Here is a 23,460-nt window from a genome sequence, read left to right on the forward strand (position 1 = left end):
CAACATAGAACCAGGAGATGTAGAGTCAGTGTGGATAGAACTGAGGAATTGTAAGGGTAAAAAGACCTAATGGTGTTATCTACTGCCCCCCAAACCGTAGCCTGGTTGCAAGTTGAATCAACCGTTAAAACTGGCATGTCGCGAAGGAAATTCTGGTGCTTATGGGACATTTCAACATGCAGGAAGACTGGGAAAATCAAGTTGGTACTGCAACCCAACATAGGGAGTTTGTGGAATGCCTCAAAAATGGATTCTTAGACCAGCTTGTATTGGAGCCTACCAGCGAGAAGGCAATTCCGAATTTAGTGTTGTGTAATGAACCGGATTTGATAAGGGAACTCAAGGTAAAGGAGCCATGAGGAGGTAGTGACCAGAATATGATAAGTTTAATCTGCAATTTGAGAGGGAAAGGGGGGAATTGGAAGTGTCAGTATTACAGTTGAGCAAAGTGGACTATGGAGGCACGAGGGAGGACCTGTCAAAATTTGACTGGAAAGAGTCCGTGGCCGGGATGACAGTGGTACAACAATGGCAGGTATTTCTGGGAATAATGCAGGATCAATTCATTCCAAAGAGGAAGAAATATCTTGGGGGGGGGGGGGGGGGGAGAGTAAGAGGCGTCCGTGGCTGACAATGGAAGTCAATAACGGTATAGAAATAAAAGAGAAGTATAACATGGCAAAAATGTGCGGGAATCCAGATGATTTTGAAATTTGAAAGAGCAACAAAGATAAATAAAAAGGCAATACGGGGAGAAAAGATGCGGTACGAAGGTAAGCAGGCCAATAATATAAAAGCTTTTTTAGGTATGTGAGGAGGAAAAAAAATAGTTTAGACAATTTTGGTCCCTTAAAAGACAGAAACAGGTGAATTTATTAAGAGGAAGAAGGAAATGGCAGAGGAGTTGAACGGATACTTTGGACCTGCCTTCACTACGGAAGACACAAATAATCTGCTAGATTTACTAGTGGCCAGAGGGCCTAGGGTGACGGAGGAACTGAAGGAAATTCACATTAGGCAGGAAATGGTGTTGGGTAGACTGGTAGGACTGAAGGCTGATAAATCCCCAGGGCCTGATGGTCCGCATCCCAGGGTACATAAGGAAGTGGCTCTGGAAATCGTGGACGCATTGGTGATCATTCTCCAATGTTCTGTAGATTCTGGATCAGTTCCTATGGATTGGAGGGTAGCTAATGTTATCCCACTTTTTTAGGAAAGGAGGGTGAGAGAAAACAGGGAATTATCGACCAGTTAGCCTGACATCGGTGGTTGGGAAGATGCTGGAGTCAATTATAAAAGATGAAATAGTTGCGCATTTGGATAGCAGTAACTGGATCGCTCCGAGTCAGCATGGATTTACGAAGGGGAAATCATGCTTGACTAATCTTCTGGATTTTTTGAGGATGTAACTAGGAGAATGGACAAGGGAGAGTCAGTGGATATAGTGTATCTTGACTTTCACAAAGCCTTCGACAATGTCTCACATAGGGGATTAGTGGGCAAAATTGGAGCACATGGCATTGGGGTAGGGTACTGACATGGACAGAAAATTGTTTGGCAGACAGAAAACAAAGAGTGGGGATAAACGGGTCCCTTGCAGAATGGCAGGCAGTGACTAGTGGGTTACTGTAAGGCTCGGTGCTGGAACCGCAGCTATTTACAATATACATTAATGACTTAGATGAAGGGAATAAAAGTAATATTTGCAAATTTCCAGACAACACAAAGCTGGGTGGCATTGTGAAGGATAAGGAGGATGCTATGAGGATGCAGGGTGACTTGGACAGGTTGGGTGAGTGGGCGGATGCCTGGTAGATGCAGTGTGATGTGGATAAATGTGAGTACATTTCCTCTCCAAATTTGAGGACGGACATTCTTGCTATTGAGGGAATCGTTCACGAGGTAATTCCCGGGTTGACGGGACTGTGAGATGTTGCAAGAATGGAGCGACTGGGCTTGTCGACACTGGAATTTTAAACGATGAGAGGGTATCTTATTGAAACATAAAACATTTTTAAGGGATTTGACAAGCTAGAGGCAGGAAACATGTTCCCGATGTTGGGGGAGTCCAGATCTAGGGGGCACAGGTTAAGAATACGGGGTATACAGTTTAGAACGGATATCAGGAAAATCATTTTCGCCCAGAGAGTTGTTAATCTGTGGAATTCTCTGCCTCAGAAGGCAGTGAAGGTCAATGCTCTGGATGCTTTAGATAGAGCTCTTAAAGATTGCGGAGTCAGGGTATATGTGGGGAAGGCAGGAACCGGGTACTGATTGTAGATGATCAGCCATGATCATAGTGAATGGCGGTGCTGGCCGAAGGGCCGAATGGCCTACTGCTGCACCTATTATCTTTTGTATATTGTCTATTTTCAAATTTGCTTAAAGTTCTTCGGATATTCTGGCGTGATGTGCTTTCGTGACCGTAGCTTCAGTATAGTGTTTGTTCCTGTGCATTGATGAATGTGTTTGTTTGCATGTGTGTGTGTGTGTATGTGTGTGTGTGCGTGTGTGTGTATGTGTGTGAATGTGTGTGTGTGTGTGTGTGTATGTGTTTGTACGTATATGTGTTCGAATGTATGTGTTGATATGTATATGTGCGCGTGCTTGTATGAGCATGCGAGTGTTTTTGTTCGTGAATCTTCGTTTCTTTATGTATGTGTGTTTGTGTATCTGTGAGTGTTTTGTGAATATTTAGGTGTGCGCGTGGGTATGTGTTTTTATCATTATTGTGTCTGTAATAGATTGCATATGCGTGTGCTTCTGTGTGTCTGTGCTTGCATGTATGCGTGCGTTTTTGATTCTGTATGTGTGAGAGAGAGGCAGAGCATCTACGAACGAACAATTTGATGTTACATTGCCCTACCCTCTGTTACAGCGTCGGCCCTGCTGATGTTTCCCGCGCTCGCATTGATAGGAGTGCGAGGAGTTTTCTTGTTGACAACGAACATAAAGGTAATCTTATGCTCCTCCGTTTGTTGAATTTCACAGTTGTTAACCAAGTTAACTTCACTTCCTATTCCCATATCGACCGTTCTCTTCTGAGTATCCGCCATTGCCAAAGCGAGGCCACACACATACTGCAGGAAGAACATTTCATATTCCGCTTGAGTATCGTCCAATCTAACGGTATAAATAATGAATTCTCAAATGATAAGTAACACCCAAGCGCCATTCATTTTCTACTTTCACTCCACTCATTTTCAGACCCATAACACCCTTCCACTGTTATCCCCCCAGGTATTCTAACTTTGTCTTCTTGTTTCCATTTGGTATCCTTTAGTCCACATATGTCACCCTTTGTTCTATTTTTTATGTCTAGCCTTTGTCCACCCAGTTAATAATCAAAACCGCTCTTACTTATCTATGCCTATTACTTGCCAACTATAACTCCAGAGGTATTGCTTCTCCCACTATGGCAGGCCTTCAGAAATATCACACCGATGGCGACAGCCTCGCAATTTAATACCCATCCGATGCTTTACAATTAAGTTGGTACTGCGCGGTAACAGTGCGATATTTGCACAAACTAGTCACTTTGATGGAGAACTCCTCGCTCCCCGCTGCCCACTCCCAGTGCATCCCAAGCGCATTTACCAACGTCCACACTTTCAGACAATGTCTCCATTCAGTGGCGACATAATCAAGTGCAGATGATGAAATCTCGAGTAAAACACAATGAGCTCGAGGTCCTGCCGTATATTTGGTGTGCAATTTACATAGGACATTTCGTGTCGGAACCCTTCGAATCAATTTGACCGAAACATCGTCTGTCCATTTCCTATCATATATGCTGACTGGTACACTGAGTCATTCTCGCCCTTTGTATTTTGTCTATTTCAGTGGCAGTGGTGTTTGCATTAATATTTATGCAATTAGCTGAAGATTGTGCTCTCAGAAATTATTTGAAAACACCATGGAACCAGCTCCTTCTGCCCAGCGACTCTTCGCCGACCATCAGGTGTAAATTAACTCACAAATCGAAAAATATTTGAGACATGAGGGGGGAAAACTAGCACATGGAGAAATCTATGCATTCATAGTGAGAGCGTGCAAACCATACACACAGCATCGAGATAAGGATCGAAATCTGTCGGGGGCGTTGTGAGGCAGCTGCTCTACCTGTGCCGCCCAATGACGATTAAGTTAAACTTAAGTTTAAGTCTGTCATATTCGCACGAAACGATGTACAGTAAAATAGAGAGCATGTTGCTAAACTCTCATCGAAGAGAGGAGGAGAAAAATAGAGTTGCTTGTCAAGCTATCCAATCATATTCGATAACGCTGCTCAAACGCAAGTATAATAGCGAAGAGCTAAGAGCCAGACACAGAGTGCAGAATATAGTTATCACCAGTCTCGCACATCAGTTCCAAGGACAAATCCCAACGTCCGCAATGGGGTTAAGTTGAAGCGGTCGGCACTCTAGTCAATGGAAGGACCGTTCAGAAGCAGGATAACAGAGGGAAATACATTGTTCCCAGTGTGCCTACTGGGAGTAGGACATTGCGGAATATTTCAGCACCTGCGTACACTCATTGCGTATACTGTTTTCCCGTCCACTCCACAGGTTGGAAATTTGTTTGGGAGGAAGCGCAGCACAGTACAACTGTGTACAACGGGGCTTTTGGTTCAGCTGCGGCCATCTTCCTCGTAGTTAAGGTAAGAGACCTGTCAAGGCATTAGCTCTCGAACCCCTTTCCCGGGTAAGGGAATTTAAATTGGAAACCTTACCCGGACTAAATCCGATTGATTGCAGCAGATAAGCAGTTCATCGTCGAACAGCAGAAGAATAAGCCTTTTGGCCCACAATAAGTTGCAGCAGGAGTTAAAACTGTCATGTAACAAAGGTAAAGCCGCTGTAGTTATGGGATTTTCAATATGCAGGTAAGCTGGGAAAACCAGGTTGTTTCAGGACCCCAAGATCGGGAGTTCGTAGTGTGCATCAGAGATGGATTCTTCGAGCAGCTTGAACTGGAGCCTACCAGAGAGATGGCAATTCTGGACATAGTGTTATCCGATTAACCAGATTTAACAAGGGAACTCAAGGTATAGTAACCGCTTGGAGGTAGTGACCATAATATGATGAGTTTTAATCTGCAATTTGAGAGGGAGAAGCTTAAATCAGAAGTGTTAGTGTTGAACAAAGGGGATGAGGTTGCCCTATGAAGGCATGAGGGAGGACTGGCCTAGGCCGACTGGAAAGGGATCCTCGCAGGAATGACGGAGGACCAGCAATGACAGAAATTTCCGAAGGTAATCCACAAGATGCAGGATCATTTCATTCCAAAGAGGAAGAAAGATTCCAAGGGAAAATAGAGGCAACCGTGGCTGACAAGTGAAGTTAGGGATGGAATAATACTAAAAGAAAAGATGCATAGCACAGCGAAGAGTAGCCGGAAGCCAGAGGATTGGGCAACTCTCAAAGGCAGGTCACAGAAGGGCAATGCGCATGACAGATGAAGTACGAGGGGAAGCTGGCCAAGAATATAAAGAAGGACAATAAAAGCTTTTTTAGGTATCTTAAGAGAAAAAGATTAGTAAACACAAATGGGGTCCCTTGAAGGATGAAAAATACAATAAATGTTCGGTTTAGACTAGTACAATATAACTTTCTGCATCAATTATATATCACACCACAAAAATTAAAGGGAATAAATTCAAGTTTATCTGACCAATGTTTTCGGTGCAATCAAGAAATTGGTACTTTTTTTCATTCTACTTGGTCCTGTTCAAGAATACAACCTTTTTGGACAAACTTAAGAAGTTTTCTAGAACAGATTATCGGAATACAACTTCCATACAACCCAAGATTTTTGTTATTGGGTGATGTTGAAGGAATAAGACCACAACTTAAAATGAATAAATATCAGAAAGAATTTATAAAAATTGCATTAGCAGTAGCCAAAAAAACTATCGCAGTTACTTGGAAATCAGATTCCTATTTAAGTATGGACCTTTGGAATAATGAAATTTCTAACTGTATCCCACTTGAAAAAATTACTTATAATTTAAGGAACAAATATGATACTTTTTTTAATATCTGGCGTCCTTATTTACAAAAGATGGGCCTATATATATAGGAATTGTTCATATTCTCAATGGTCCTTTTGGGAGAGATGTATATATATATATAGTTTATTCTGTTTGGAATTCCATGGGGCGTGTGTAGGACTCCCAACACCCAGGCAATCTTTAATCTTTCTTTCTTTTCTTCTTTTTTTCTTATTTGGGGTTAGTATAAGGGGGTGGGAGGAAGAGTGGGAGGGTTTGTTTTCTAAAAAGTTCTGTAAAAATAAAAATAAACGAATAAATAAAAAGAAAATTAAAAAGGAAGAAACGGGTGAAATTGTTATGGGTAACAAGGAAATGGCAGAAGAGTTGAACAGGTAACAAAAAAATAGACGCCCTTCGAGCCAGCACCGCCATTCATTGTGATCATGACTGTCATCCACAATCAGTGACTTGTGCCTAACTTCTACCCATATCCCTTGGTTCCACTAGTCCCTAGAAGTCTACCTAACTCTTTTAAATTCATCCAGTGAAATGGCCTCCTTTGCCTTCTGCGGCAGAGAATTCCACAAATTCACAAGTCACTGAGTGAAAACGTTTGTTCTCACCTCAGTTTTAAATGGCCCCTTTATTCTTAGACTGTGGCCCCTGGTTTTGGACTCCCCCAACATTTCCCGCATCGAGCTTGTTCCAGTCCTTTTATAATGTTATATGTCTCTATAAGATCCCTTCTCATCCTTTTATACTCCAGTGAACACAAGCCTAGTCTTTCCAATTTTTCCCGCCATCCCAGGGATTGACTTCTTGAACCTACGCTGCATTGCCTCAATAACAAGGCCGTCCTTCCTCAAATTAGGAGACCAAAACTGCACACAATACCCCAGATGTGGTCTCGTCAGAGACCTATACAACTGCAGAAGGATCTCTGCTCCTGTACTCAAATCCTCTCGTTAGGAAGGCGAACATGCCATTATGTTTTTTCACTGCCTGCTGTACGCTTACGATCGGTACTTCGGAAATGTCTTCACTAAGAAAGACACAAACAATCTCCCAGGTGTACTAGACGACAGAGGATCTAGGGAGACAGCGGAACTGAAAGAAATTTGCATTAGAGGAGAAATAGTATTGGATTGGCTAATGGGACTGAAGGCTGTTAAATGCAGAGGGCCTGATGGTCTGCATCCCAGGGTACTCAAGGAGGTGGCTCTGGAAATCGTGGGTGCATTGGTGCATTGGAGATCATTTTCCAATGTTCAATACATTCAGGATCAGTTCCTGTGGCTTGGAGGGTACCTAATGTTATCCCGCTTTTTAAGCAGGAGCGAGAGAGAAAACAATGAATTATAGACCAGTTAACCCGACATCGATGGTGGGGAAGATGATGGTGTCAATTATTAAAGACACATTTGGATAGCAAAAAAAGGATTGGTCCAAGTCAGCATTGATTTATGAAGGGGAAATCTTGCTTGACTAAAGTACTGAAATTTTATGAGGAAGTTAAAAGTAAAATGGATGAAGGAGAGCCGGTGGATGTAGTGGATGTAGTGTATCGAGACTTTCAGAAAGCCTTTGATAAATTTCCCGCACGGAAGATTGGTGAGCAAAAGTAGAGCACATGATATTGGGGGTAGGGTATTGACATAGATATTGATATTGATTAGTTGGCAGACAGGAAGCAAAGAATAGGAATAAATGGGTCCTTTTCAGAATGCCAGGCAGTGGAGACTGAAATGCCGCAAGGCTCGGTGCCAGGGCTGCAACTATTTGCAATATACTAGACCAAGTGGGCCCAAACCTCTCCTGCATTGGTGCAGCACCCTCTTCTCCCTCCTTCCCCCTCTATTTCCCTCCACCCCTCCCCCCTCCCCTCCCTCTTCCACTCCCCCTCCCCTCCCCATCCCTCTCCCCATCCCCCTCCCCCTCCCCATTCCCCTTCATCCCCCTCCCCATTCCCCTCCATCCCCCTCCTCATCCCCCTCCATCCCCCTTATCCTCCCTCTCACCCACTCCCCTCCATCCCTCCCCTTCCCCTCCCCACTCCATCCTCCTCAACCCCCTTATCCCCCATCCTCCCTCCTCCCCCCTCCAGTCCCCTCCCTCCCTGTTCCCTCCTAGGAGATAGATTTAAACTTTAAAATGTGAATAATTTTAAATATATAACAGCGATTTCAATAAAAACTACTTGTATTACCATTAAAGCAATGACGGTGAGTAAGATGGGTTTAAAATTGTCGCACTATTCGTGTACCATTTTGGCTATAGTTCGATCACAAAAAAACAAACAAACGAGAGTTTTAGTGTATAGATATCAATGATTCAAATAATGGAATTGGAAGTTTGCAGATGACACAAACCTGGGTGGTACTGTGAACTGCGACGAGGTTGTTAGGAGGTGGTAGGGTGAATTGGACAGGTTGAGTGAGTGGACAGATGCATGGCAGATGCAGTATAATGTAGATAAATATTAGGTTATCAACTTTGGCGGCAAAAACAAGGAGGCAGATTATTATCTCAATGGTGTCAGATTATGTAAAGGGGAAGTGGAAGGAGACCTGGGTATCCTTGCACAGCAGTCACTGAAAGTAGGCGTGCAGGTGCAGCGCAGTGAAGATAGCTAATGGCATGTTGGCCTTCATAACGAGAGGATTTCAGTATAGGAGTAAAGTGGTTCTTCGGCAGTTGTTAAGGCCCTGGTGATATCACATCTGGAGTATTGTGTGCAGTTTTGTTCTCCTAATTTGAGGAAGGGCATTCTTGCAATTAAAGCATGGTAGGTTCACGAGGTTAATCCATGGGACTGCCATATGAGGAAAGATTGGAAAGACTTGTATTCGTTGGAGTTTAGAAGGAGTTTTTTTTCTCTGCCCCAGAATTCACTTGATGAATTTGAATGAGAGTTGGATAGAGCTCGAGAGGCTAGTGGAATCAAGGGGTATGGGGAGAAGGTAGGCACAGGATACTGATTGTGGTTGATTAGCCATGAATACAGAATACAGAATACAGAATACAGAGCTTTATTTGTCATTCGGTACCGAGGTACCGAACGAAATTACGTTACCAGCAGTCACACCAAAAAAAGAAACACAAGACACATAACCCCAACACAAACATCCATCACAGTGACTCCAAACACCCCTCACTGTGATGGAGGCAACACAACTTCCGCTCTCTTCCCCACGCCCAAGTCCCCGCGGCCGAGTCGCACCGGGCGCTGAAACATCCCGCGGCCGAGCCGGGCGCTGAAACATCCCGCGGCCGAGCCGGGCGATGGAAGGCCCCGCGGCCGTACCGTGCGCAGCTAAGTGCCGCGGCCGAGCCGCGCCGGGCGATGGAAGGCCCCGCGGCCGAGCCGCACCAGCGATGTAAAGTCCCGCGGCCGAGCCGCACCAGCGATGTAAAGTCCCGCGGCCGATCCGCGCCGGGCGATGTTAGGTCCCGCGGCCGAGCCGCACCTGGCGCTGAACCGTCCCGCGGCCGTACCGGGCGATGGAAGGCCCCGCGGCCGAGCCGCACCGGGCACTGTTAAGTCCAGCGGCCGAGCCGCACCGGGCGATGGAAGGCCCCGCGTTTTATTTTTATTTTTAGCGCAAACGGAGATACGACTCGGAAAGGGTTGAGGAAGAGATTTTTTAAAAGGTCCCCCCCCCCCCACCACCCCCCACATATACACAGCTAAAGATAGGCTATTTCATACATCTAACACTAACAAATAGACAAAGAAAGAAGAAAGACAAACAGACTGCCGGCGAGCCGCAGCTGCAGGGCAGCGCCGCCACTTGTGTTTTCATGATCATAATGAATGGCGGTTCTGGGTCGAAGGGCCAAATGGCCTCCTTCTGCACCTATTTTCTACATTTCTGTGGACAAATAGGTTGAATGGAGAGGGTATACTTGAGCCGAAGGAGGAGGGGTTCTTGAATGCAATCTCATGATACATAAATCGAGAGAGAAGATAGAGTCACAGACCTATACTGCACCAGGGCAGTAACATCACAGACCTATACAGATAGAGTCACAGACCTATACTGCAGGGCAGTAACGTCACAGACCTATACAGATAGAGTCACAGACCAATACAGATAGAGTCACAGACCTATACAGATAGAGTCACAGACCTATACAGATAGAGTCACAGACCTATACTGCAGGGCAGAAACGTCGGGCCATCCCTTCCTTCACAACCGCCAATCTAAGCCGATCACATTTCGTATTGTTCAACAGTGAGAGATGGCCAGGAAATGTATGTAGAATACTCTGAGATAGAAATGGACTACGAAGCAAAGGAGAATGTTGGGGGCGTACAGATTGGTGAGACGGGTAAAAGGGTGGATGGTTCGGCTGACCAGAATGTTGATTGCGCTGAACTTTTACTGATGTGAATGGTCAAACCAACAATCTCAATAAACTCCATCTTCTTATTCCCTCCTCCCCTTCCTGCGCAGGTGGCGTTTGAAGCTGGTATTTCCTTGCGGGCGACATTCCTGTTCATCAGTTGCCTGAGCCTCCTGCATGTTCTGCGCACAGTCGTCCTCCTTCCATGGAAACACATCCCCTACCCGCTGCCGGAGGGCTTCACCTATGGGTAATGCGCGAAACCGGAGTGGGGTTACACCTGCATGCGTGAGTGCGCGACAATCTGGAATCAAAACGTGGCACGATCCATCCAGGTTACGCCCCGAATACAGTTCATGCCTCTCCCCCCTCAGGTCGTGACCTTCCAGGCCACATATCCTTCTCTTTGCAACGTCCCCGTGCCTCCGCGTCGTGCAGGATAAACATCAAACATGGAAGAGTATAACACTGGAAGGCTATCAAAGTATAAAACGAGTTGCAGTGGTTTAATATTTATAACAGTGTTTGTGTGATGTAGAGTGAAAAGCTTTGGATTACTGGAGCTGCTAGCACATGAGCGTAACAAAGAGAATACAATTCTGGATTTAATGATGTCCAATGAATCAGATTTAATAAGGGAACTTAAGGTAAAGGAACCTTGACTAGGATGTAGTGACCATAATACGATTAGTTTCAATTGCAATTTGAGAGGGAGAAGGTTAAACCAGGAATGTCAGTGTTGCAGTTGAACAAAGGGGACTATGAAGGCATGAGAGAGGAGCTAGCCAAGGTCGAATGGAAAGGGATCCCAGCAGGAATAACGGTGGAACAGCAATGGCAGGAATTTCTGGGCATAATCCAGAAGCTGCAGGATCATTTCATTCCAAAGAGGAAGAAAGATTCTCAGGGAATTAAGAGGCAACCGTGGCTGACAAGAGAAGTTAGAGATGGAATAAAACTAAAAGAGAAGATGTATAAGACAGCAACGAAGAGCGGGAAACCAGAGGATTGGGCAACTTTCAAAAGACAACAGAAGATAGCAAAAAGGGCAGATAAGATCAAGTACGAAACGAAGTTGGACAAGAATATAAAGAAGGCGGTGCTGGCTCGAAGGGCCAAATGGCCTCCTCCTGCACCTGTTTGCTATGTTTCTATGTTTATATGCTATCTTTGTTGTGCATGCTATCCAAACAGACCAGATATAGTCTACAGAAATACAATGAAGTCAAACTGATCTAAAATAAATAGAGCATAGGGGAATGTACACAGTGCAGAGTATAGATGCCAGCATAGTAAAGCATCAGTTCTATAAACTGTTGACAAAGTCCATAATAGTGTAGAGGTGAATCGGACAGTATCACTGCTTCTAATTTCTGTGTAAAGTGTATACATGCCTGTTGTAATGCCGCTGTCAGGAAGAAATGCATTGTTCGTTTATCGGTTAATATGACAATTAAACAGTATAAATATTTGATCCTCCTCCCGCCGTCCCGGGGATTAACCGTGAACCTACGATGCATTGCCTCAACAGCAAGGACATCCTTTCTCAAATTAGGAGAACAAAACTGCACATTATACGCAAGATGTCGTCTCACTAGGTCCCTGCACATCTGCAGAAGGACCTCTTTGCTCCGCTACTGAAATCCTCCCGTTATGAAACTGTCCAAGTCACCCTGCAACCTCCTAATATCTTCTTCGCAGTTCACACTGCCACCCAGCTTTGTGCCATCTGCAAACTTGCTAGTCTTACTTCTAATTCCATCATCAGAATCATTAATATATTTTGTAAATAGTTGCGGCCCCAGTACCGAGCCTTGCGGCACGGCACTCGCCACTGCCTGCCATTCAGAAAAGGACGCATGTATACCTCCTCTTTGCTTCCTGTCTTCCAACCATTTCTCTATCCAAGTCAATACCCCACCCTCAATACTATGTGCTCTAATTTTGCTCGCCAATATCCCATGTGGGACCTTACCAAAGGTTTTCTGAAAATCTAGATACACTACAACTACTGGCTCCCCTTCATACATTTTACTTGTCACCTCCTAAACAAATTCCGGAAGATTAGTCAGGCATGATTTCCCCTTCATAAATCCATGCTGACTTGGACCAATCATTTTACTGCTATTCACATGCGCCGTTATTGTCTCAACAATAATGGACTTCCACATAGCCTGTGTCAGGCTAACAGGTGCATAATTACCAGTTTTTCTCTCGCTCCTTTCTTGAAAAGTAGCTCCCCTCCAATCCACAGGAACTGATCCTGAATCATTTGAACATTCGAAAATGATCACCAATGCGTCCACAATTTATGGAGCCACCTCCTTGATGCAGACCATCAGGCCCAAGGAATGCAGACCATCAGGCCCAAGGGATTTGGCAGCCTTCAGTCCCATCAGTCTACCCAATACTATTTCTCGCCTCTTGCAAATTTCTTTCAGTTCGTCTGTCTCTCTGGATCCTATGCCCTCTAGTTCATCTTGGAGATTGTTTGTGTCTTCCTTAGTGAAGACTGATCCGAAGTACCTGTTCAACTCTTCCGCATACCCTTGTTACCCATAATAATTTCACCCGTTTCTGCCTTCAAGGGACCCAAGTAATCTTTTTCTCTTAACATACCTAAAGAAGCTTTCACTGACCTTCTTTATATCCTTGGCCAGATTTCCCTCGCACTTATCATATCATATCATATATATACAGCCGGAAACAGGCCTTTTCGGCCCACCAAGTCCGTGCCGCCCAGTGATCCCCGTACATTAACACTATCCTACACCCACTAGGGACAATTTTTTTTACATTTACCCAGCCAATTAACCTACATACCTGTACGTCTTTGGAGTGTGGGAGGAAACCGAAGATCTCGGAGAAAACCCACGCAGGTCACGGGGAGAACGTACAAACTCCTTACAGTACAGCACCCGTAGTCAGGATTGAACCTGAGTCTCCGGCGCTGCATTCGCTGTAAAGCAGCAACTCTACCGCTGCGCTACCGTGCGCTACCGTGCCACTTCATTTTTTCAGCCTCTATTGCTCGGTTTCTTACCTTCTGTTGTCCTTTGAAAGTTCCCCATTCATTTGGCATCCCGCCACTCTTTGCGATATTATAAATCTTTTCTTTTAGTTTTATACCATCACTAAATTCCCTTGTCACCCACGGTTGCCTCCTACTCCCCTCAGAATCCTTCTTCCTCTTTGGAATGAAATGATCCTGCGTCCCCTGGATTATGTTGAGAAATTTCTCCCATTGCTAGTCCAACATCATTCCTGCGAGATTCCTTTTCCAGTCAGCTAGCTCCTCCTCCGTGCCTTCATAGTCCCATTTGTTCAACTGCAACATTGACACTTCTGATTTGCTCCACTCCCTCTCAAAATTGCAGATTAAAACTAATCATATTATGATCACTACCTCCAAGCGGTTTCTTTTCCTTGAGTTCCCTTATTAAATCTGGTTAATTGGACCACACTAAATCCAGAATTGCTTTCTCTCTGGTATGCTCTAGTACAAGCTGCTCTAAGAATCCACCTTGGAGGCACTCTATAAACTCTATTTCCTGGGGTCCAGAACCAATCTGATTTACCTAGTCTTCCTGCATATTGAAACCCACCACAACTACAGTGGCATTACCTTTGTTACATGCCAGTTTTCACTCTTGCTGTAACTTACACCCTATATCCGGGCTACTGTTTGGGGGCCAGTAGATAACTCCCATTAGTGTCTTCTTACCTTTACAATTCCTCAAATCGATCCACAGTGACTCTACATCGTCAGTCCCTATGTTACCCCTCACAAGGGACTGGATTTCATTCCTCACCCTCAAAGCTACCCCAGCTTCTCTGCCCATCTACCTGTCCTTTCTCCAGGACGTATAATCCTGAATATTCCATTCCCAGTCCCGATCCTCTTGCAGCTACGTCTCTGTAATCCTCACAATGTCATATCTACCAATCTCTAACTGAGCCTCAAACTCATCCACTCTATTTCTTATACTTCGCGCATTCATATATAATACTTTTAACCCATTACTCATCTCACCTTTCACATCGATTCCTATTACACTTGGCGATACCCTCCTGTCCCTTCACGAGCTTTCTGTCCCGTTAATTCTGGGGTCATTCTTAACTTTTCATACACTCTCTTTCCACTTTAGCTCCATCCTTCTCTATCGCACCCCCCCCACGCACTATTTATTTTAATATAGTGGCAGTGGAAAATCGGCCTGCCATAATGCTGGTCCCCCGCCTGTTGAGGTGCAACCCGTCCCTTTTGTACAATTCACCCTTACCCTAAAACAGATCCCCGTGGTCTAAGAATCTAAATCCCTGCCGCCTGCCCCAGCTCCCCACCCACACATTCAGGTCACCCACCTCCCTGTTCCTGCCCTCGCCAGCACGAGAAAGTGGAAGCTTAGCGATTGTCTCGCATGGTAGGAGATCCATCACGAGAAGCGCAAGCAGAGTCCCCACACAACGGCGCACTGCATAAATGGATGAGAAACGGCCGATTGAGTTTAATCTGAGCAACTGGGGAGCACTTCGGGAGGTCGAATATATGGGGACGATATACTCTTAGCAGCATTAGTCCACAGAGCGAATTTGGAGTCAAGTCATTCGCTCCCAAAAATTGGAAACGCAGGTGTGGTCCATAATGTCCGTGGCGAACATGGAGCAAAGATAAACAAACGTCCACTGCCTGCACATGATCTATAACACAGCATTCCCTGCTTATCGATGTGCCAAAATGGAACACACAACGTGCTAGTACAATTTGCAGTTCAGAGAGCATATCTGGAAAACACGGATAGGTAGAAAGTGCAGAAATAACTTGCGGGTCAACTTTCAGTGACTGGTGTGCAAGGACACCGAGGTCTCGCTACACTGACCTAACCTGACACCATTGAGATAATAATCTGCCTCCTTGTTTTTGCCGCCGAAGTGGATAACCTCGCATTTATCTACATTATACTGCATCTGCCATGCATCTGCCCACTCACTCAACCTGTCCAGGTCACCCTGCAACCTCCTAACATCCTCTTCGCAGTTCACACTGCCACCCAGCTTTGTGCCATCCGCAAACTTGCTAGTGTTACTTCCAATTCCTTCATCCAAATCATTAATATATATGCATTCTGAAAGTCTATATACACTATATACACTGTGCATTCTGAAAGTCTATATACACTACCTCCACTGGCTCCCCTTCATCCATTTTACTTGTCACATCCTCAAAACATTCCAGAAGGGTAGTCAAGCATGATTTCCCTTTCATAAATTCATGCTGACTTGGACTTATCCTTTTACTGCTTTCCAAATGCACCATTATTACCTCTTTAGTAATCACTCTAGCATCTTCCGCACCACCGGTGTCAGCCTAATGGTCTGTAATTCCCCGTTTTCTCCCTCGCTACTTTCTTGAAACGTGGGATAACATTAGCTATCCTCCAATCCATAGGAACTGATCCTGAACCTATTGAACATTGGAAAATGATCACCGATGCATCCACTACATCTCGAACGATCTCCCTGCGTAGCCTGGGATGCAGACCGTCAGGCCCTGGGGATTTATCAACATTCAGTCCCATCAGTCTACCCAATATTATTTCTCGCCTAATGCAAATTTCTTTCAGCTCCTCTATTCCGCATAATTCCTCTGTCCTCCAGTACATCTGGGAGATTGATTGTGTCTTCCTTTGTGAAGACAGATCCGAAGCGCCTGTTCAACTCTTCTCCCATTTCCTTGTTACCCATAATAATTCACCGTGTCTGCCTTCAAAAGACCCACATTTGTCTTTGCTACTCTCTTTCGCTTAACACATCTAAAGAAGCTTTTACTGTCCTTCTTTATAATCTTGGCCAGCTTCCCCTCGTACTTCATCTTTTCAGCCCATATTGCCAGTTGTGTTACCTCTTTGAAAGTTTCGCAATCCTCTGGCTTCCTGCTACTCTTTGCTATGTTATACATCTTTTATTTCAGTTTTATTCCATCCCTAATTTCCCTTGTTAGCTACGGTTTCCTCCTACTCCCCTTGGAATCTTTCCTCCGCTTTGTAATTAAATGATCCTGCATCATGGCTGAGCATCCACAATAAGTAACCTGTGCCTGTCTTCGCCCAATATCCCTTGATTCCACTAGCCCTGGGAGTTCTAACTGACTGTATATTCAACTGCATACTTTCACAGCCTTCCTCGCCATCGACACCTTCAGCAATCTCGGTGTCATCCTCTTTCTTGAGAATCGTGCTTATACCCATGGTTGTTTTCCGATATATAATGGAGGTACTCCGGGTGCGGCCATGTACATCGATTAAAACGTCCCCGAGAACGGGACGCACCATGGTATGGGAATGAGATATGCTTATTCGTGGGGCAACAGCCGCACACTCAAAGGGTCACAGAGCTATACAGCACGTACACTCCGACCCGTCTTGCTCATGCCGGCCGAATTGGCATACCTGGCTGGTCCCATTCAGTCCATGCCCTTCTAAGCTTTTCCTATGCATATATTTTCTAAAATGTCTATTAAAATCTTAATTTTGTTCGGTTCTACATCTTCCTCCGTAAATTCATTGCAGATAAGGATAACCCTTTCAGTAAAATTTTGCCACCGATTTATTTTTTTGAAATTCGCCCCTCTTTCCTCAACCCTGTTACCTCTAATTTTAGAATGCCTCACCCGAGGACAGCGAGCATTCACTTTATCCACGTCTCACGTTACCTTATACAATTCAAAATTAACCTTAACCACCCAGGCTCACAGAATAAACATCCCAGCCTATGCAACCTCTCCCTGTCGACGGAACTAGTAATGGCCTTGTAAATCTCATCGCCATCCTTTCCTACAATGACACAATGACAAACGATGAAATTATATCAATTACAGCAATTATAGACAATAGACAATAGACAATAGGTGCGGGAGTAGGCCACTCGGCCCTTCGAGGCAGCACCACCATTCAATGTGATCATGGCTGATCATTCTCAATCAGTACCGCGTTCCTGCCTTCTCCCCATACCCCCTGAATCCTCTACCCTTAAGAGCTCTATCTAGCTCTCTCTTGAATGCATTCAGAGAATTGGCCTACCCCTTATTCTTAAACTGTGGCCCCTGGTTCTGGACTCCCCCAACATTGGGAACATATTTCCTGCCTCTAACGTGTCCAACCCCTTAATAATCTTATATGTTTCGATAATATCCCCTCTCATCCTTCTAAATTCCAGTGTATACAAGCCTAGCCGCTCCAGTCTTTCAATATACGACAGTCCCGCCATTCCGGGAAATAACCTAGTAAACCTACACTGCACGCACTCAATAGCAAGATTATACTTCCTCAAATTTGGAGACCAAAACTGCACACAGTACTCCAGGTGCGGTCTCACTAGGGCCCTATACATCTGCAGAAGGACCTCTTGGCTCCTATACTCAACTCCTCTTGTTATGAAGGCCAGCATTCCATTGGTTTTCTTCACTGCCTGCTGTACCTGCATGCTTTCTTTCAGCGACTGATGCACTAGGACACCAAGATCTCGTTGTACGTCCCCTTTTCCTAACTTGACACCATTGAGATAATAATCTGCCTTCTTATTCTTACCACCAAAGTGGATAACCTCACACATATCCACATTAAACTGCATCTGCCATGCATCCGCCCACTCACACAACCTGTCCAAGTCACCCTGCAACCTCATAGCATCTTCCTCACATCTCACACTACCACCCAGCTTTGTATCATCTGCAAATTTGCTAATGTTACTTTTAATCCCTTCATCCAAGTCATTGATGTATATTGTAAATAGCTGCCGTCCCAGCAGTGAGCCTTGTGGTACCCCACTAGCCACTGCCTGCCATTCTGAAAGGGACCCATTTATCCCCACTCTTTGCTTTCTGTTTGTCAACCAATTTTCTATCCATGTCAGTACCCTACCCCCAATACCATATGCTCTAATTTTGCCCACTAATCTCCTATGTGGGACCTTGTCGAAGGCTTTCTGAAAGTCAAGGTACACCACCTCCACCGGTTCTCCCCTGTCAATTTTCCTAGTTACATCCTGAAAAAATTCCAGAAGGTTAGTTAAGTATGATTTCCCCTTCGTAAATCCATGCTGGCTCGGAACGATCCTGTTATTGCTATCCAAATGCTCCGCAATTTCGTATTTTATAATAGATTGCAGCATCTTTTCCCCACCACTGATGTCAGACTAACTGGTTTATAATTTCCCGTTTTATCTCTCCCTCCTTTCTTAAAAAGTGGGATAACAATAGCTACCCTCCATTCCACGGGAACTGATCCTGAATCTATAGAACATTGGAAATTGATCACCAATGCGTCGACATTTTCTAGAGCCACCTCCTTGAGTACCCTGGGATGCAGACCAACAAGCCCTGGGGATTTATCAGCCTTCACTCCCATCAGTCTACTCAACACCATTTCCTGCCCAATGTGAATGTCCTTCAGTTTCTCTGTCACCCTAGAATCTCTGGCCACTAGAACGTCTGGGAGATTGTTTGTATCCCCCTTAGTGAAGACAGATCCAAACTATCGGTTCATCTCGTCTGCCATTTCCTTGTTCCCCATAATAAACTCCCTTGCTTCTGACTTCAAGGGACCCACATTTGCCTTGACTATCTTTTTCCTCTTCATATACCTAAAAAAGTTTTTTCTATCCTCTATATTATTGGCGAGCTTACCCTCGTACATCATCTTTTCGCACCGTATTGCCTTTTATAGTATAAGGAAATAACTGCAGATGCTGGTACAAATCGATTTATTCACAAAATGCTGGAGTAACGCAGCAGGTCAGGCAGCATCTCGGGAGAGAAGGAATGGGTGACGTTTCGGGTCGAGACCCTTCTCTTCTGTTGCTCTTTAAAAGATTCCCAATCCTCTGGCTTCCCACTCTTCTTTGCTATGATATATTTCTTCTCCTTTATTTTTATGCTGTCCTTGACTGCCCTTCTCAGGCACGGGTGCCTCTTAGAATCTTTCCTCCTCTTTGGGATAAATTAATACTGCGACTTCTGCATTGTTCCCAGGAATACCTGCCATTGCTGTTTCATCGGCTTCCTTGCTAGGGCCTCCTTCCAGTCAAATCTGGCCAGCCCCTGCCTCATGCCTCTGTAATCCCCTTTGTTATACTGTAATACTGACACTTCCGAGTTTCCCTTCTCCCTTTCAATTTCTAGAGTAAGACTTATCATATTGTGATCACTGCATCCTAATGGCTCTTTTACCTCGAGTCCGCTTATCAAATCAGGTTCATTGCACAACACTAAATCCAGATTTGCCTTCTGCCTCGTAGGCTCCAGTACAAGCTGGATTATATCAAAAAGGATATCAAGAGTTCCTTTATTCATATAAAGAGTAAGAAAGAGGCAAGGGTGGAAGTTAGAATACTGGAGAATGATGAAGGAGAAGTGATAAAGGGGAATAAAGAAATGGCAAAGGCGTTGAATAACTTTTTCGGATCAGTCTTGACAATGGAACACACCAATAACGTATCGGAAATTCAAGAGATTCAGGGTGTGGAAGTCAGTGGCGTGGCTATTACTAAGGAGAAAGAGTTAGGGAAACTGCAAGGGCTGGGTACGTCACCTGGACCAGATGGACTGCACACTAACGTTCTGAAAGAGGTGACTTGCGATAATGTGGAGGCATTGACAGTGATATTTCACGAGTCACCAGAGACAGGAGAGGTCCCAGATTATTAGAAAATTGCCAATATTACCTGGCTGTACATACAGGGAACAAGGTAGAATAGCGAGAACTATGGGCCGATTGACCTCGTTGGTTGGCAAGATTTTAGAGTCCACTGTAGAGGAGGAGGTTCCGGAGCAGACAATAGAAAATAGACAATAGGTGCAGGATTAAACTATTCGTCGCTTCGAGCCATTCACCGTGATCATAGCTGATCATCCACAATCAGCATCCCGTTCCTGCCTTCTCCCCATATCCCTTGATTCCGCTATCTTTAAGAGCTCTATCTGACTCCCTCTTGAAAGCATGCGGGGAATTGGCCTCCACTGCCTTCTGTGGCAGAGAATTCCACAAATTCACAACTCTCTGGGTGAAAAAGTTCCTTCTCACCTCAGTTTTAAATGGCGTCCCCTTTATTCTAAGACTGTGGCCCCTGGTTCTGGACTCGCCCAACATTGGGAACATTTTTCCTGCATCTGGCTTGTCCAGTCCTTTTACAGTTTTATATGTTTCTATAAGATCCCCTCTCATCCTTCTAAACTCCCGTGAATACAAGCCTAACTCCAGTGAATACAAGCCTAACTCCAGTGAATGCAAGCCTAAATCCAGTGAATACAAGCCTACCTTCTGTCGCTCTAAAAGTTTCCAAATCTTCTCGCTTCCCGCTCATCTTTGCTATGTTATCCATTGTCCCTTTTATTTTTATACTATCCTTGACTTCCCTTGTCAGCCACGGTCGCCTCTTACAATCTTTCTTCCTCTTTGGAATGAACTGATCATGCTCCTTCTGTATTATTCCCAGGATGGTTGGATGGCAGAAGACAAATAGTAGCAATAACGCGTGCTTTTTCAGGTTGGCTGCCAGTGACTAGCGGGGTTCCGCAGGGTTCGGTGCCGGGGCGCTGCTCTTCACGTATATTAATGATTTGGGCAAGGGGATTGAAGGCTTTGTGGCCAAGTTTGCGGATGATACGAAAATAGATGGAATGGCAGGCGGTGTGCAGAAAGCAAAGACTCTGCAGAGGACTTGGGCGGGTTGGGGGAGTGAGCAAAGAAATGGTAGATGAAATATTATGTAGCAATGTGTGGAGTCATGCATTTTGGTAGTATGCCAATCAAGTGTAGTCCGCCATTCAATCATAGCTGATCTATCTCTCCATTCTAGCCCCATTTCCTGCATTTCCCCCATAACATTTGACACCCGTATTAATCAGGAATATATCTATTCCTGTCATAAATATATCCACTCTCCCGGTAGTGGAAACATCCACTATGGGAATGAGCTTCCGGTGGAAGTGGTGGAGGCAGGTTCGATTTTATTATTTAAGAGTAAATTGGATAGGTATATGGATAGGAGGGGATTAGAGGGTTATGGTCTGAGTGCAGGTAGATGAGACTAGGTCAGGGAGAGTGGTCGGCTTGGACTGGTAGGGCCGAACGGGCCTGTTTCCGTGCTGTAGTTGGTATATGGTTATATGGTTATATGGTTATCCGCTCCACGTCCATTCTATGCCAGCCTTGCCTCTGTAAACTGTGAGACGCATGAAGCAAAATCTTGCCAATATTAACTGTTTTTGTCCGTTTTGTTTCCGCTCAGGGTGAATTGTGAGAACATTGGATTGATCAGACATGGGGATCACAAGAGTAACTCTAGTCGGGCAGCCATTCAGATTGAGGAAGAGGGGGCGAGAGGCAGGAGGAAGTTGGGGGAGATGCCGGAGAGGAAGAGAAGAGAGAGGAAGATGAAATGAAGTACGAAAAGAAGGAGGAAGTGGAGGGGGAGAGATTGAGCGAGACGGAGGGAGAGAAGGGAGAGTGGAAGGAAGAGTCTCAGGGAAGTAGGAGGGGGGGTAGAGGAAAGCAGAATGGAGGATGCAGGAGAGAGACGGAGAAAGAGAATGAAAAGCAGAGAAGGCAGGCGGAGGGACATAAGGTAGAGTGCACGGGAGAAATAGAAAAGGGAGAAGAGAGGGAAGATACGGAGGGAGAGAGAGTAAATAACGAACAGTGGAAGGGAGAAACGGGATTGTGGGCGGAAGAGACGAGGGAAAGAACGGAGCGAGGAGGAGAGAGATGGAGGCAGAGGAGGGAAATGGGAGGGAACTAAAGGATGGAGCACTGAGAGAGTGGAAGGAAGCGGATGGAGAATGGAGGGGAGAGCGGAAGGGAGAAAACATAGAGGGGTTTCACGACTTAGAAATGGTCGATGTGAAATTGGAGAAGGAAAGGTACCTGGCAGAGGGAAGAGGAGAGAAAGAAGAAAGTATGGATTGGACCGTGGAGACAGAAGAAATATGGGGGGAAGTCCGTGAACATTCAAATTCCGGGGTGAATCTCCAGCACTACGGACCGGATGGTGAGACCGTTTCGCACTTTCCTGCCATGATATCCCTCCAGTCCCTGCCTCCATATCATTTCGTGCCCTCATCCTTAACCTGTCTCTTCATTCACTTCTGATAAAGAGTAATTGGTTTATTCAGCACGGAAATAGGCCCTTGGGACCCACTCGGTCAGTCCGACCAATGAGCTAGGTTGGTCCCATTTTGTCACATTTAGCCTCATTGCCTCTAAACCACGTACTTATCCAACCGTATCTTAAATAGTGTTATTGTACGCAGGTCAGCTCGTTGCACACACTAACTACCCAATGGGTGAAAAAAATGTTGTCCTCGTTTTCCAATTAAATCTCTACCTGCTCACCTGAAGCATGTACCCGCTGTTTACTGATTCCCCCACCCTGGGTTGAACAATCTCTGTTCATTCACCCTATCACTTCCTTTAATTATTTTCTACCCATCAATAACATCTCTGCTCTGAATATCGTCTCCTACGCTCAAAAGAATGACGTCCTAGTTTGCTCAATCCCTCTTCACAACCCAAGCTCTCGAGTCTGGCAACATGATATTCTTCCTCTAGTAATGTGTCATAAACGGATTTTTTTTTCCAATGCGGACGTCCCAATGTCCATCGGTATCAGCATGCACTTCCCCCTCCATCCCCTCTCATTGTGTCTCTCCTTTCATCCGATCGTTCCTTTCGTCACTAATAATAATAATAATAATAATAATAATAATAATAATAATAATAATAATAATAATAAGAAGAAGAAGAAGAAGAAGAAGAAGAAGAGGAAGAAGAAGAAGAAGAAAAAGAGAAGAAGAAGAAGAAGAAGAAGAAGAAGAAGAAGAAGAAGAAAGAAGAAGAAGAAGAAGAAGAAGAAGAAGAAGAAGAAGAAGAAGAAGAAGAAGAAGAAGAAGAAGAAGAAGAAGAAGAAGAAGAAGAAGAAGAAGAAGAAGAAGAAGAAGAAGAAGAAGAGAAGAAGAAGAGGAAGAGGAAGAGGAAGAGGAAGAAGAAGAAGAAGAAGAAGAAGAAGAAGAAGAAGAAGAAGAAGAAGAAGAAGAAGAAGAAGAAGAAGAAGAAGAAGAAGAA

At 44.8% G+C, this 23,460-nt stretch overlaps 1 protein-coding gene across 1 annotated transcript in view; it reads left to right on the forward strand.

Moving 5' to 3' along the window:
• LOC144606373 (equilibrative nucleobase transporter 1-like) overlaps nucleotides 1–23,460 on the forward strand; it is a gene marked incomplete at its 5' end in the record, with an annotated part of 44,704 nt that overhangs the window by 5,000 nt on the left and 16,244 nt on the right. Inside the window, 5 exon segments of the mRNA XM_078422400.1 lie at nucleotides 2,879–2,955; nucleotides 4,569–4,602; nucleotides 4,605–4,660; nucleotides 10,453–10,592; nucleotides 21,629–21,675. Of these exon segments, the coding sequence (XP_078278526.1) occupies nucleotides 2,879–2,955; nucleotides 4,569–4,602; nucleotides 4,605–4,660; nucleotides 10,453–10,592; nucleotides 21,629–21,675 (354 nt within the window).

The sequence above is a fragment of the Rhinoraja longicauda genome, chromosome 26 (assembly GCF_053455715.1).
Source record: "Rhinoraja longicauda isolate Sanriku21f chromosome 26, sRhiLon1.1, whole genome shotgun sequence".
Lineage (NCBI taxonomy): Eukaryota > Metazoa > Chordata > Chondrichthyes > Rajiformes > Arhynchobatidae > Rhinoraja > Rhinoraja longicauda.